The following is a 14,733-nucleotide window of genomic DNA, read 5'->3' as shown; positions in this document are numbered from 1 at the left end:
TTATACGTTTGTTACCTCTGATTTCCTTTCTATGAACCTGTGACTTGACATCCATACTGTTATAAAACCAAGCTTTTGAAAATAAATTGTGTGTGTGTGTGTGTGTGTGTGTGTGTGTGTGTGTGTGTGTGTGTGTGTGTGTGTGTGTGTGTGTGTGTGTGTGTGTGTGTGTGTGTGTGTGTCTACTAGGCCTACAGTACATCTCTATGGGCACGTCTGAAACGCATGTCTGTGTATATGTATATACAGGGTATATATATATCATGTACTATGTATGTATGTATACTATGTAGCTATACAGTATATAAATAGCAGTCACATAAGTCCATACGTAGCTGCAGTGGTTGGCAGTATAGTGAACAATAAAGTGTTGTATAATACTGAATAACATGGCAATGGTGACCAGTCAACTCTGCAGTCTTCTTACATTTTTTAGATGATATACAATATAGAAAGGCTTAAACTTATTATAAAAGAATGTAAATGATAAAAATGCATACAAAGAGGCCATAACAATATTGTATATCAGGAGCTCATAAAATAAAATAAATAAAAATACATTCATGTTGAGGGGTGGCCCACCACTTTTCCTTCTATAGCACAAAAACACACCTGTAGGTAGCAACCTTTCTTTTTGTATATAAAAAATTACATTCTTTCATTGTATTTCAAATAGGATTTTCTGAACTGATTACAGCTGATTCCAAACCTTTAAATCACATTAGATGTGAGATGATTACACTTGAAAAAGAACACCACAAAATAGCCTATTACATCGGCTTTGCCGAGTTTAAAATATCAAACCGGTTGCCAAGAACACAGTGAAATTAAAATACCAGACAAATGTCACATTCTGTGACTAAATACAAAAACAAACAACAGAAATATCAGTTAGAAATAGGAAGATGGTAACCAAAGGCAATTTCAGCTAATTCTGAAATGCAAACATCTGGCATAGGAGATCTTTATGATGACAGAGATATATGAAGATATGACATGAAGTTATACAGTACATAGTTTCAAAGCGCAAATACAATATATAATATACATGTAATACTGCATACATGTATTTAGGTACGTATTATAATTGTGTTGTTATTAAGTGTAAAATAAGCAATATAATGATAGAGTGTACAGTTTGTGAACTGTAGAGGGGTCTCACTGTATGTGTTTCTTTTCCCTTTTTACCTCCTTGGCTTTATGATGAATTCCCGTTCTGCTCTTTGGCTTTATAGAAGTGTATATTTGTACGTCTCAAATGTTTTGATGAATTGTCTGAATTGTCTTTGTATTGAGTTGTGCTTGAATTGTACTGTAATTCTGCAAACTGTTAATACATATTTCAATCAATCAATGTAGCAAGCAGGGTTTGCTGTCTGAATGGTAAACTGTGGGTGGGTTGTAGAAAACTAGAAGGTTCAGCAATTCCATTAGCCCATTGTTGAGATTGATGTACAATAAACTGTTGGATGACATGTACAGCCGGGATATATAGATACAGTATGTAATACATTACTGAAGACAATAGATGGCACTATCACACTTTAAAAAGGTTAATCAATCTCTGCTCTTTTTAAATATCTGCTGTCTGGAAGAAACCATGAAAAAACATCCAGCTCAAGAGGAGTCGGGAGGTTTTTTGTCTAAGCACTTTAAACATTTTCATTGGTTTTCATTTGTTTAACCAACACACAGACTTAAAGGGTGTTCAATAGAAATGATTTATGCAAAAAGAAATAGAGTTTCTTCCGGATAGCAATGATATTATGTAGCACAAATCCTTTATATGGATTTATACAGGATCGTTATTGTGGGTCACAGTAACGTTTTGCACATACAGCATGTGAAATTAGCTGGCACCGGGAACCGGGGACCTTCTGATTCCCAGACGGCTTAATCTCTACTCTACCCAGTACCCACTCAGCTATGGCTGCCCACACAGAGAGAGAGTGTGTGTGTGTGTGTGTGTGTGTGTGTGTGTGTGTGTGTGTGTGTGTGTGTGTGTGTGTGTGTGTGTGTGTGTGTGTGTGTGTGTGTGTGTGTGTGTGTGTGTGTGTGTGTGCGTGCGTGCGTGCGTGCGTGCGTGCGTGCGTGCGTGTGCACGAAGGAACAGGGTTCATCCCAATGATCCCATTTCTCTGGGTTAGTCAGAAGAATGCTACAACAACAACAAGTGCCAATTCAAGGTCGGGCAAGCACGTGTAGCAGAGTGGCCCTGCCTGTACTAGAACTGTACTCCCTTGACCAAGGGGGATTCACTCCCCTTGGTCATGGGCGGTAAATGTTTGATTACCCATAGATTCAAATCCAGGTAGTCATATTGGAGGCTCTTGATCGAGGATTGAGTTTTCTAGTGGAGGGTGGGGGTCAAACATGCAGAACAGTAGAACCCTTTGGCTGAATGGTGCATGTTTTGTTCCCCATGTTCGAGGCAGGCAAGATTTGAATCCAAGTGGATACAAGTGTACCATCAGATGAGACTTGAGTGCTGGCTTACAAACACATAAGAGCATTTAACCACTTAAACCCCATATAGTTGAGTGGAGACCCTCAGGGCTATATGCTAGTGTTTTTGTTTTCTGTTATCGTGGGGAAAGCTTTCGCTGAACATAGCCGATCGACAAGCTTGTCGAATCTGCTACATTACGGATGCTGGGGTTTTCGTGGTTGAATGAGAAATGTTTCCTCTTGTCAAAGTCAGATGTGACATGTCACCATGTCATTCATTCACATGAATAATAGACTACTTTACGAGCGTGCGTAACATTGCACAGATGTAACATCCCATATGGGTTCAGGCACCAGGCACTACACACATTCCAAACACCAACATGTCCATAAACATAGAGGCGCTCAGGATAGAGACATTGCTTCTCCATGGCACTCTTAAGCTGGTGTATTCTTCGCCATACGGTGGTGTGGCACAAAAAACAGAGGATCTACAAGCTCACCCAAGTAGTCGCAGATGTGTCATGGGGACTCTGGTGAGCTTGTAGATCTACTATTTCCGGCATGTGCCTACGCCATCACACAACAGAGCTAAATTAAGCATGACAACACAGCCTGCATGGCTCCAGCTGTACCTGGACTGGAATGTGTTGCCCGGCTTCTGCTGCTGTTGCCATTCACTTTTCCTCACCTCTTAACTGTCCAATTAATACGAGTAATTGGTCTGACTTTCCGAGAAGCCGTTTTCAGATGTCTGACTCAGTGGTTTCATGGGGAGCGGGGGGATGGGGGGCAGCAGAGGGAGGGTGACGCAGGGCAGCTAATACACACTGAGATGGACATGTTGCTTTCTGAGGGACACAGAGAGAGAGAGAGAGAGAGAGAGAGGGGGGAAGAGAGAGGGGGAGGGAGAGAGAGAGAGGGATTTACACATTACTACGAGGTGTCCCATTTCCCTCTTACATCTGGTTTTCATGCTGGAGGCAGGATACAGCCGTGAAGCAATAAAACAACAATGCTTAGTAAAGGAGAGAGTGAGAGGCCGATAGAATGCCAGGAAGGACCACAGGTAGTCACTTTCAACCACAGATCTGGGGCCAGCAATCCCTGCCCTTTGGAATGGATAGAAAAGGCATACTTCTGATCTCATGTCAGTAAACCTTTGGGACTCATCTGCCACATAAAACGGTTGGTCCATTGGAAAAGTGAAGGGAATTAATGAAGGGAATAAAAAATCACACTTGTGTAAAGTGAGGGGCACCTTTTGGGGAACACACAAACATAACGTCACGGGGGGGAATAGGCCTACTTAAAGCTAACATAAAAGTCCATAGACTTGGCTGCTACACGTCATGGGGGGCACACATGAAGCTGGAGGGGTTGGCAATAAACTAAAGATTGCAGGAATGAATGAATGAATGAATGAATCATTAAAGGTAAGGCGTGTAGGTATGGAAGAATAGAATGGAACAGACCTTTTTCTGGAGAGAGAGACAGAGACAGGCAAAGAGAGAGAGAGAGAGAGAGAGAGAGAGAGAGAGAGCGAGAGAGAGAGGAGCCAGGGGCGCCTGCTGGTGAGGAAATGAACACGTTCACAAACACGTTCGGTGAGGACAGCACCACAGCTGCAGACATACAGACGGATAGAGTCAGACGGTGCAAACATGATGTGGATAACCCTGCTCCTTCTGCTTCATCTGCCTTTTATCGCCACCATACAGGTATCCATACATATATTAGTACATACAGTATGCATGCAATGTTTATTTACTTGAGTGAGTTGTAGCTTGTCACTCAGTGCTCTCTATTCTGCACCAACTGAGATTGAAAAGCTGGGAATATATAGCACCGTCCTACTGTCTGGAAAAAGTGACTGAGCTGTAGCTATAAACTGGCTGACAGACATTTAAAGTATTCTGTCAGCTGATGATTCGAGCACCGGTTCTCTATAAGGATGGAAACTTTCATAAAATGTGATGCTGACTGGTCATATTAGCTGTATCCACAGAATTATTGTTATGAAATGCTCCAGTTGTAGCAGTAAAAGCAGTTAATAACTAATAATTAATTTCCACATCGTTATTTTTGAAAATGGAACTGATATTGTTTTCTAGATATTATGGACTATTAGGTAAATATGTGAAATTGCCCTACCTTTAAGACAAAAATAAAGATCTTTTAATTATTTTTAATTTGGTTAAAAAATAAAACTCAATCCCCTATCCCACCCTCCCCCCACCCACAATCCCAAGGATAGTCGGAAAAACAAAAAAATAATCTATATACACACACACACACACACACACAAAATGCATACATCATTACAAAAAAGATAATAAAAAGAAGATTTTTCATAGCAGAGCAGATTTTGTTTCTGTTGTGGTTTACACGCCGAAGCACATTTTAATGCTCAAATCAAAAACCTAAAAGGTTAGGAGTTAGGCGCTTTCTTCAGGACAGCAACGAAGTTCAAGGTGGGTTGGCCATCATTGGCTATTTTTTAATCTACAAAGCCTTACTAATTCTTAAGATTACTTTGTTTTAGACATTCCCACTGTTTGTTCTGATTCTGAACTGGGTAAGACGGCCTTTCGTTACTATGGTCCTCACCAGCAAGGCAGATGGCTTCTTGGTAAGAGTGGGTGACAATATTATCACACGAAAAGATCAAATTACCTACCTAGGTTCCATCCTGGAGGCCAATCTTTCCGGTGATAAAATGGCCACCAACGTAATCAAAAAAAGTCAATCAAAGAACAAGATTCCTTTACAGGATCTCCTCACTGGTCAACAAAAACACCTTAAAGACCTTAACAGTAGCCCTCGTACAAGGTTCCTTTGACTATGCATCCACCTCTTGGTACCACAGCACCTCAAAGGCCCTTAAAACAAGGCTCCAGACCTCCCAAAACAAACTGGTCAGGCTCCTACTTGGCCTCACCCCCCGAACCCACCTCACCCCTGCCCACTTTGACAGGCTGGGATGGCTTAGGGTCGACGACAGAGTACAGCATCTTGCAATGGTTCTGGTCCACAAGATTCGATACACCACCAAGATACCCATGTACCTGCAGTCTAAATACTTCCTTAATGTAAACGAAGTCCACACCCTCAACACCAGAGGGAGTGCAACAAACCATGTACAACCCAGATTCGGCACAAACAAGGGTCTAAATTATTTTCGCTCCTATGCCACCAAAATGTGGAACGCCCTACCAACAGTCATTAAGACATGTGAATCCCTTGACTCCTTCAAAACCGCTCTCAAAGGGCACCTACGGATGGCTGAAATTCGAAACTGGCCTCTGTAAAATCTGAATCCCCCCACCCCCCCCCCCCCCATTTCCCCTCACTGTATATGTATCTTTTCCCTTTTTGCTTCCTATATGATGAATTCCTGTTCTGTTCTTTAGCTACATAGAATAGAAGTGTCTATTTGTATGTCTCTAAATGTTTTGATGAATTGAACAATGTGGACCCTGTTGTAAACAAGTGTAATGCTTAATTGGGTCGTCCACTCACAGTTAACAGTCTTTGTATTGAGTTTGTGCTTGAAATGTACTGTAATTCTGCAAACTGTTAATAAATATTTCAATCAATCAATCAAAAAACCTGTGTCTGTCTTGATGTGATCTTGAACTTGATTTCATTCACTTGTGAGGAATACTCTGAGATCTGACTGTACTTTTACAGTACATTCTGAAATGTCTATTATCTTGTAATTTGTGTTTAAATTGTTTGCCATGTTTACTGTAATCAGGGCATCATTGGAAAAAAGGCTCTCAATTGACGTTCTGGAATAAATACAGACTAAAGCAGAGAGACACCAAACAATGAACCGACAAGGACTGACTAGGAAACAAGATTAATATACACAGGAGGGCTGATTACACATGAGAAACACATGGGGAAGACATGAACATATAACCAAAACAACTAGAACAAGAACATAGAAATGCAACATCTAGATAAACAGAACATAGAATCAAAACAAGTAGAACATAACATAGAAAAATAACATCTAGAAGAGAAAAGTCTGAGACTGTGACAAAGGTGAATGAATGAATGAATGGTCACAATGAAGGTCAATCAGTGGATTTTCATGAAACTTAGTGAGAATCAGTACGCTATCCCGAAGAGAAGACGTTGGGTCAAAAAAGTAATTTGTGGCCTGGGCCGTGGCTCAGCGGTCCAGGCACCTTGGCCGGTAGCAGTGTGCCGCGGGTTTCGACTCCCGATCCCGACGGCCTTTACTGCATGTCAGTCCTCCATCTCTCTCCCCCATTTCCTGTCAGCCTACTGTCTGTCCCTCTATAAAAAAATATAAAATAAAGGTGAAAGCCGCAAAGAACATTTAAAAAAGTAATTTGAATTGGGGTTGCCATGTTGACTCAGTGCACAGACCATGTTCTCCTTGTGAGCTGCGAAGGCCCAAGTTTGAATCCGACACCTGGTCTTGTCTCGCGTGTCTCTCCTCTATCTGCCCTTCGTTTCCTGGCATCTCAGTAATAAGGAATTTAAAAGAAATGTCAAAAACAACCAAGAGATGTAGAATAAGAGATGACGATGGTTTGTTCAATTACACCGTGTAGTTACGTAATCACTGCCGATCATGCTGGTTGTAATTCTCATGCAATCTCTTTTGTTAGGACCCAGGAGGCCCTACCACTTTCAACCAATCCGAGATACTCAGTGATGACTTCCCTGAAGCCCATGTGAGAATCCAAAAGCCTCTGGGAGGGAGTAAGGGTCGGGAAGCATGTACAATCCCCTGTGACATCACTGCCAAACTGCTGAAAGATGAGAAACACTCACTTTGTGGTAAACTATCGTTTATTCATTTATCTTGATATATAATGACTTTTAACAAGAGTCCAGCTGATAATAAAATATATAATTTGGTATCACAAAATGCATGCTCGCGCTTGTGCATATATACGTGTGTGTGTGTGTGTGTGTGCGTGCGTAATAACATGCACACACATGCATTGCCATTGCCCTGCAGGCCATCTCCAGCAGTCTTTGCTGGTATATCTGCGGAGCACCAGGAAGCTGGTCAGAGACGTGATGGAGGAGCAGCAGCGATCCCTGGACTTCCTCACCTCGCAGGTGAAGCAGTCCTCTCAATCAGTGGCTCTCAACCTGTGGGTCTCGGGACCCCCCACATGATTTTGGGGGGTCCCCAGATGACAGTAAAGTAGAGAGAAAGAAAGAAAGAAAGAAAGAAAGAAAGAAAGAAACATTACTGCATGAAAAGTTGTGAGCTAAATTGAACGCCGCATCTCCTACATTCCCAGGGCATATCAGGGTGGGGCCCCCCAGTTCAAATATGATTATTTTGGGGGTCGCAGCCTGAAAAGGTTGAGAACCACTGCTCTAGATTTGTTTCACTGGAATGAAAGCCACATACGTCCAACAAGCACCTAATGTCAGTATGTCACCCTCGCTTCACATCACACAGACTGTTTCTGTACAGTCTGTAAAGGCACGTTTATAACTGAAGTATGGATTAAAGCTGCAATCTGTGACTTTTACAATTCGTTTAATGTTTATATTTCTAAGGTAACGGAGCTGATGACTAAGGTGCAAACTCTCAGCTCAGAGGTGCAGAGGAGTAACACAGAAATGTACTCCATTAAGCCTGTGCAAGCCCACGGTAAGCTCCTACCCCCCCCCCCCCCCACACACACACACACACACGCACACACGTGTGATAATGGGTGAAAACGTGCATGTTGTTCTTAGGGCGAGACTGCAGTGACGTCCAAGACAATCTGATCTCTGTGGTCCCCAAGATCCCCAGTGGCATTTACATGGTGCACCCAGAAAATACAGACTTTACCTTTGAGGTAAAACACTTTTATTTTTGATGTTGTAATTTGTTTCAAAAAATGAATAAAAATGTAAGTGACAAAAAAACAACACTCACTCACTCGCTCGCTTGCTCGTTCACTCAACCACCCCCTCACCACCCCCTCCAATTAAATCATCATGACATCACAACAAAAAATGTTTCCTGGTGGATAACTCGGGCAGTGTTGCATTGTTATTGAGTATACAGTATATTATTGTGTTAAGTAAGAGTAGACTAGTAGCTAATGTGCTGGACATCTTATTATTGTATTGGTATCCATATACTTTCCAACCTGTTGGTTTAAACTTTAAAAACTGTCTGATTTTGTCTACACTGCAGGTGTTCTGTGAGATGGACTACATGGGTGGTGGATGGACAGTGATGCAAAGGAGGACAGATGGCATGACTGACTTCAAACGCCCCTGGGCAGCCTACGTTGATGGCTTTGGACACCTTCCAGGTAATTCACTACAACTACTGTACCTTGCTTGTTGGAACACACAAGCATTTTTTATTGATTGATTGAAATATTTATTAACAGTTTGCAGAAATACAGTACATTTCAGCACAAACTCAATACAAAGACTGTTAACTGTGAGTGGACGACCCAATAAAAGCATTACACTTGTTTACAAGAGGGTCCACCATGTTCAAATCATCAAAACATTTAGAGACGTACAAATAGACACTTCTATATAGCCAACGAACAGAACAGGAATTCATCATGAAGGAGGTAAAAAAGGGAAAAGAAACATATACAGCGAGGGGAAAAAGGGGTGGGTGGTGGGTTATGTGTACCACACTATAAACTGACTGACTGTGTGTGCACATATACACACATGTTCATGTTACACCTGTTGGTGTGTGTGTGTGTGTGTGTGTGTGTGTGTGTGTGTGTGTGTGTGTGTGTGTGTGTGTGTGCGTGCAGGAGAACACTGGTTGGGCCTGAGGCAGATCTTTAACATAGTGAACCAGAAGGATACTCGTTTCCAGCTTCACGTCGCTCTGGTCTCACAGGATGACACAACCGCCTATGCTTCATACGATGACTTCAGCCTGGGCAATGACACACAGTTCTACAGTTTACACCTGGGCAGATACGCCGGCAGCGCAGGTAGAAATATACAACCCAAGACTATGTTCTAATGAATTCATGGACATTGTATACACTTGTATACTGTAGTGCATACATATATAATAGGAGACATGCACACACAAAGAACAAAATGTGTCCGTTTGTGTGTGCATGCACGAATGTTTGTGTACCATCTGTATGCATGTTAGAACATGCACAAACATGGCCCAGTACATGTCTGTTTATCCCTCCACACACATACATTACAGCGTGTGACGTGTGTGTGTGTGTGTGTGTGTGTGTGTGTGTGTGTGTGTGTGTGTGTGTGTGTGTGTGTGTGTGTGTGCGTTTGCACTGTGTTTGTCTGGGAGTATATGTGCATCTGTGTGTGAGTGGGTAGAGAGTCCGTCTGGGAACTGGAAGGTGTCCCCCCCCCCATCCCCGCTTGCCCAGTTTATGTGTCGAAGTGTGCCTGAGCAAGACACAACAGCTCCCCTCCGTCATTAGAGCCAACTGAGCAGCCATCAGCTTAGGTGACACTGTAAAAGCATCACAGCCATTCCCCAAGGGGAGAGGACCACAAAAAAAAACTCCCTTTCACACATACACCATATACTTATATGAGCCTGTATTTCCTTCCAGGCGATGCGTTCCGTGGCTACGAACAGGAGCAGAACCAGAACACGGCTCCGTTCAGCGCGTCAGACGTGGACAACGACGGCTGCGTTCCTTTCTGTTCCATGGACAACCGCACGGTGGAGAGCTGCAGCGCTCAGCACAACCACACCGGCTGGTGGTTCAACCAGTGTGGAATGGCCAACCTCAACGGCTCTCCGCAAGACCCGGAGCAGAGCAGGGACGCGCACATTCTCTGGGAAACCTGGACACGGAGCGGAGTTCCCCACAGCATAAAATCTGTGACTATGAAGATTAGAAGGATTACCACCAATAATTGACGAGAAAGGGAAAGAGAGAGAGAGAGAGAGACGGAATGCGAGAGAGAGAGAGAGAGAGAGAGAGGGGGGGGGGGGGGGGGGGGGGGGGGGGGTTGGAGGGAGAGGAGTAAAATAGAGAGACAAGAGAGTGTATGGTACAAATTGCACTGTATCGTTTGCAGCTCTGCACGACCTGATGTATAATAATAAAAGAGAACTGACATTGTTTTCCCAGTGTCTCTCTGAATTGTTCTGATCCTCTTTTAAATAAAGGAGAAAGGGCAGTCAGTCTCCTTTACTTGTTTTTTAGGGCAACACAACAAAATCCTCAGTGTTATAATTAACACAATAACAACAATAATTAATAAATGAATGATGAGAGCATACAGACTTTCCCTTACTAATATTAAAACACTTATTGCGACCGCAATTTACTATGAAAACGTGCATTTCCCGTCAGTCAGTTCGTCCGTCCATCACCCCATGCCTCCATATATGGTCATGCCTCGTGACATCACGTGACATCATCAGGGATGGAGATATCATCAATATTGGCCAGCAACTCTACATCTGACTTCAAACCCTTAGATCTCCATATATAGAGCTGACCTGTTCTGACATTCCATATCCTTATCCTTATTATCCATCCAAATCCTTCTGCATCTGTCCTTTCTCTTCGATGTCTCCCTTGGCCAGTACAGAATTTGACGGCTGGAACGTTACATTTCATGTGCTGTCAGTAGGCTAACTTTATAGTGCAAAATTATTTTCACATAGACCTATACAGTATGTTTTATACTGTTTGAATATCTAACCTGTTTTCCCATTAATATGTTTATTGGAAGTCAGGCACAAAAACAGTGTCCCACATGGCCACGTGACGCCTTACGTCGTCAGTGCCCTAAACAAACATTAAAGTCCATACGTTGCGTTCACACGGGCAGACGCAACGACGCAGTCTAGTCTACCATTCATTGTCAATGGAAGCCAGCTTCATGACGATACAAAGACGCAATGATGCATGTAGCTGCTCTAAATGATACTCTCATTCGTCTTTGTGTCTGAACCCGTGTGAACGCACCAATAGACTTGGCAGGCAAACGATTTATTCAATAAGTGCTCAAAAACAAACACTAAAAAACCCATAGACTTGGCGTAATCTTCAAAAGACATATGCATTGAAGGGCCTAGCACCCGTCAGAAATAGTTTGATGAGATATTTATCTCTCTGAATTGCTGAAACCTTATGTTCCCACAAGGACCCGTAGGTCCTCTGACCAGCTTCTCCTGGTGGTGCCTAAAACCAAGGACTGTCTAAAGAGGACAAGAAGCGAAGACCGTAAGGGTGCCGCCATGTTGCTCACATGGTGCTCCATGGAAGGAAAAAAACATGCGCAGTTGCAGACCAAGGAAGCTGAACGCGGAAGTGTTGGCTGCATATAGCCCATTGCGCATGTTTCTTTCCTTCCATGGAGCACCATGGCGGCGCCCTTACGGTCTTCGCTTCCCGTCCTCTTTATACAGTCCTTGCCTAAAACCAGGCTGAAGCTCATGGGAAACGGGCTTTTGCAGTGGCGGGCTTTTGCAGTGGCCCCCACCCTTCAGGTGTTTAAATCACGCCTCAAGACGCATCTTTATTCTTTGGCATTTCCAAGCATAGTATGAGCTGTTCTTGACGATGAAAGTGACACTGTGTATGTTGTTTGTTTTTAAATGAAGTTGTGGTTTTTATTATTTTATTGTAAAGCACTTTGGTACAACTTTGTTATTTAAATGTGCTATATAAATAAAGATGGTATGGTATATTTGATGCAACTAAAACATGCAATATATTGTAAAAAATATATATATCTTCAGCAATATCAAAAGCCAGATGCATCTAAAGTGAGTGGTGCTGTACTGTATACTTGTGCTGTATGTACTGTACTGTACAAGCTCTTCTCCCTGACGTACGTGTGTGTGTGTGTGTGTGTGTGTGTGTGTGTGTGTGTGTGTGTGTGTGTGTGTGTGGTGAACGAACGCTATTTCCGTGCTGGGACGGACAGACCCAGAGACAAACCCACCCTATGGTTGCACCACTCCAAAATAGAAATCACCTCGTATAAACACCACCATGCCAGTATACTGTCCAAGCCTATCAAACTTGCGTTCAGATATGCGCACCGGGAGTGCACTCACATATTAATTTGTATTGCACACAGGCCCGGATTAACAATGACATTTACTAGAGCATATAAGCCCCAGGGCCCGCAGCTTGCAGGGCCCTGTGCGAGTGGTCAAATGCGGAAGTGCAACGAGAGCTCAATGTTAAAGCCCAGCTGCACGGGGTTTCCTCGCCATGAATCCACGGGTCCGCCTGCGGTTCATGCTCCAACCACTAGGGCCGAGTGCTTCAACGCTGTAAAGCCTCACTGGGGGTTCGACTGCATAACTCGGAGCAGCGGCGATAGTGCTGGTGCTTTGCTGAACGCACGTGTGTTGATTCACTGGGCGTGCAAACGCAAAAAGTGTTGTTATTGATTCTTGCACGCACCCTTAATCCAACACTTGGGACAAGCAAGGCAGAGAAATCCCAGACCTCCCCAGCTGAGATAGTTTTTTGGAACTAGTGGAACTATTGGTCATCTTTTTGGTGCAATTCCATGGTATTAACTGGTATTAATAAATGCACGCACGCAGCATTACCCCACACGGACATTGCTGGCCATTGCTGGTTTCACGCATGCGCACACCACTCGTGCTCATGGCGGATACATGATACACACACCCGACACACACCCGGACATTCCTGGTTGTAGGAGTGGTTGCACCACTCAAAAAGGGTCCTTTAGGGACTGATGTCAGTCTACCATCCTGTACCAACCTACCCCAGAAGATGGTGCTGTAAACATGGTCATTCTGTTCCATTACATAGAGATTGTGTGCTTCAGTTTGTTCCCTTTATTTGATTTGAAGATTAATTGATAAATAAGGTTAAGTTTCCTCATTGTGATTTGTTTTATATTATCATTATTTCACACACACACACACACACACACACACACACACACACACACACACACACACACACACACACACACACACACACACACACACACACACACACACACACACACACACACACACACACACACACACACACACACACACACACACACACACACACACACACACACACACACACACACACTTTATTACTACTGATTATATAATGGTTATGTAGGAGCCCTGGCTCTTTGGGTGGTCCCTTGTGTGTGTGTGTGTGTGTGTGTGTGTGTGTGTGTGTGTGTGTGTGTGTGTGTGTGTGTGTGTGTATGCCAGTGTAAATTAATGATGGTACTCAATGATACACTCACACTCACACAGGCACGTAAATCAGGTGCATGGGAACACACAAACAGCATAAATAAATGCCCTCTCCTTCAGACTGTGTATGTTTGGACTGACAGTGTTTATATTTAGAACTCTGTTCCGTTCCATCTGTACAGAGGACAAGACACAACACAAACTCAACCCTGAGAAGTCAGCCACACCCACTTTCCTCTTGCCATCCTCCTCATAAAATAAGCCCTACGGTATATTGCAATTTCTTTTAAGCAGATATTTGTGACCATTTAAAACAACAACATTAACTTTAAATGACCAATGCCTCCTTTTTGCAGATTTATTTTTCTACTTTCTTTTCACCTTGCCTTATACCGGCTCAAATTCACTTTCTACTGACTAAAGACGCTGATCATGAGCGATGTGATCCTTAAATGGTCATTTTCACTGCCCAGAATGATGGAGAAACTGTGAAGTATATCATTACATTACATCATGTCCGAGTAATGGTAAGCGCTTTAGCAGAGTGCTGTGTGTAAAACCTTACATCAAACTAGACTAAACAAACAGTGGTGAACTAAAGGGCAAAGACACAACCATTAAGAACAAAGTAAGTCTTTTAACTGCACTCAAAGCATGTGTGCGTGTGCGTGTGCGTGCGTGCGCATGCGTGTACAATTTTGCGAGATTGCATATTTGCATGCTTACAAATACACACAATCTGATGTAAAAACATAATACTGTACATAATGTAACGTATTGTGCTGTGTGCACTGTGCATGCATGCATGCATGTGTCTGAACTGTACGTCCAATGTGTTTGTGTAATCGTATGGTTTGGGTGGACATTTTCCCACACTGGACAGGGATCCCAGGAGCACACAGGAAGCAATGCCTGCTGGGAATTTAGACCCTGAGGAATCTCATCTGCTGTTCATCAGCCAGGTCACTCAGACATGACACGCGCGCACACATCTCACACACACACACACACACACACACACACACACACACACACACACACACACACACACACACACACACACACACACACACACACACACACACACACACACACACAGTAATGAGCTTTATTGC

General features: G+C 43.2%; 1 protein-coding gene across 1 annotated transcript; it reads left to right on the top strand.

The window, feature by feature from the left end:
* Positions 1–4,054: 4,054 nt before the first annotated feature.
* On the top strand, positions 4,055–10,391 carry angptl5 (angiopoietin-like 5). Its single transcript, XM_083763652.1, has 8 exons — positions 4,055–4,169; positions 7,098–7,269; positions 7,454–7,557; positions 8,011–8,104; positions 8,194–8,297; positions 8,642–8,762; positions 9,231–9,416; positions 10,020–10,391. Exons 1-8 carry the CDS (start codon positions 4,113–4,115, stop codon positions 10,331–10,333), a joined length of 1,152 nt encoding a protein of 383 aa, XP_083619778.1. The 5' UTR covers positions 4,055–4,112; the 3' UTR covers positions 10,334–10,391.
* The last annotated feature ends 4,342 nt before the right edge of the window (positions 10,392–14,733 follow it).

This window comes from Protomyctophum parallelum (assembly GCF_964188405.1).
Source record: "Protomyctophum parallelum genome assembly, chromosome: 1".
In the NCBI taxonomy this organism is placed as follows: Eukaryota; Metazoa; Chordata; class Actinopteri; order Myctophiformes; family Myctophidae; genus Protomyctophum; species Protomyctophum parallelum.
This window is presented reverse-complemented; position numbering and strand designations above follow the sequence as displayed.

Coding starts and splice junctions, on each gene's coding strand:
- angptl5 (XM_083763652.1), top strand. CDS start 4,113: ATGATGTGGATAACCCTGCTCCTTCTGCTTCATCTGCCTTTTATCGCC. Junction 7,270..7,453: donor TGAGAAACACTCACTTTGTG/GTAAACTATCGT, acceptor ATTGCCCTGCAG/GCCATCTCCAGCAGTCTTTG. Junction 7,558..8,010: donor TGGACTTCCTCACCTCGCAG/GTGAAGCAGTCC, acceptor TATATTTCTAAG/GTAACGGAGCTGATGACTAA.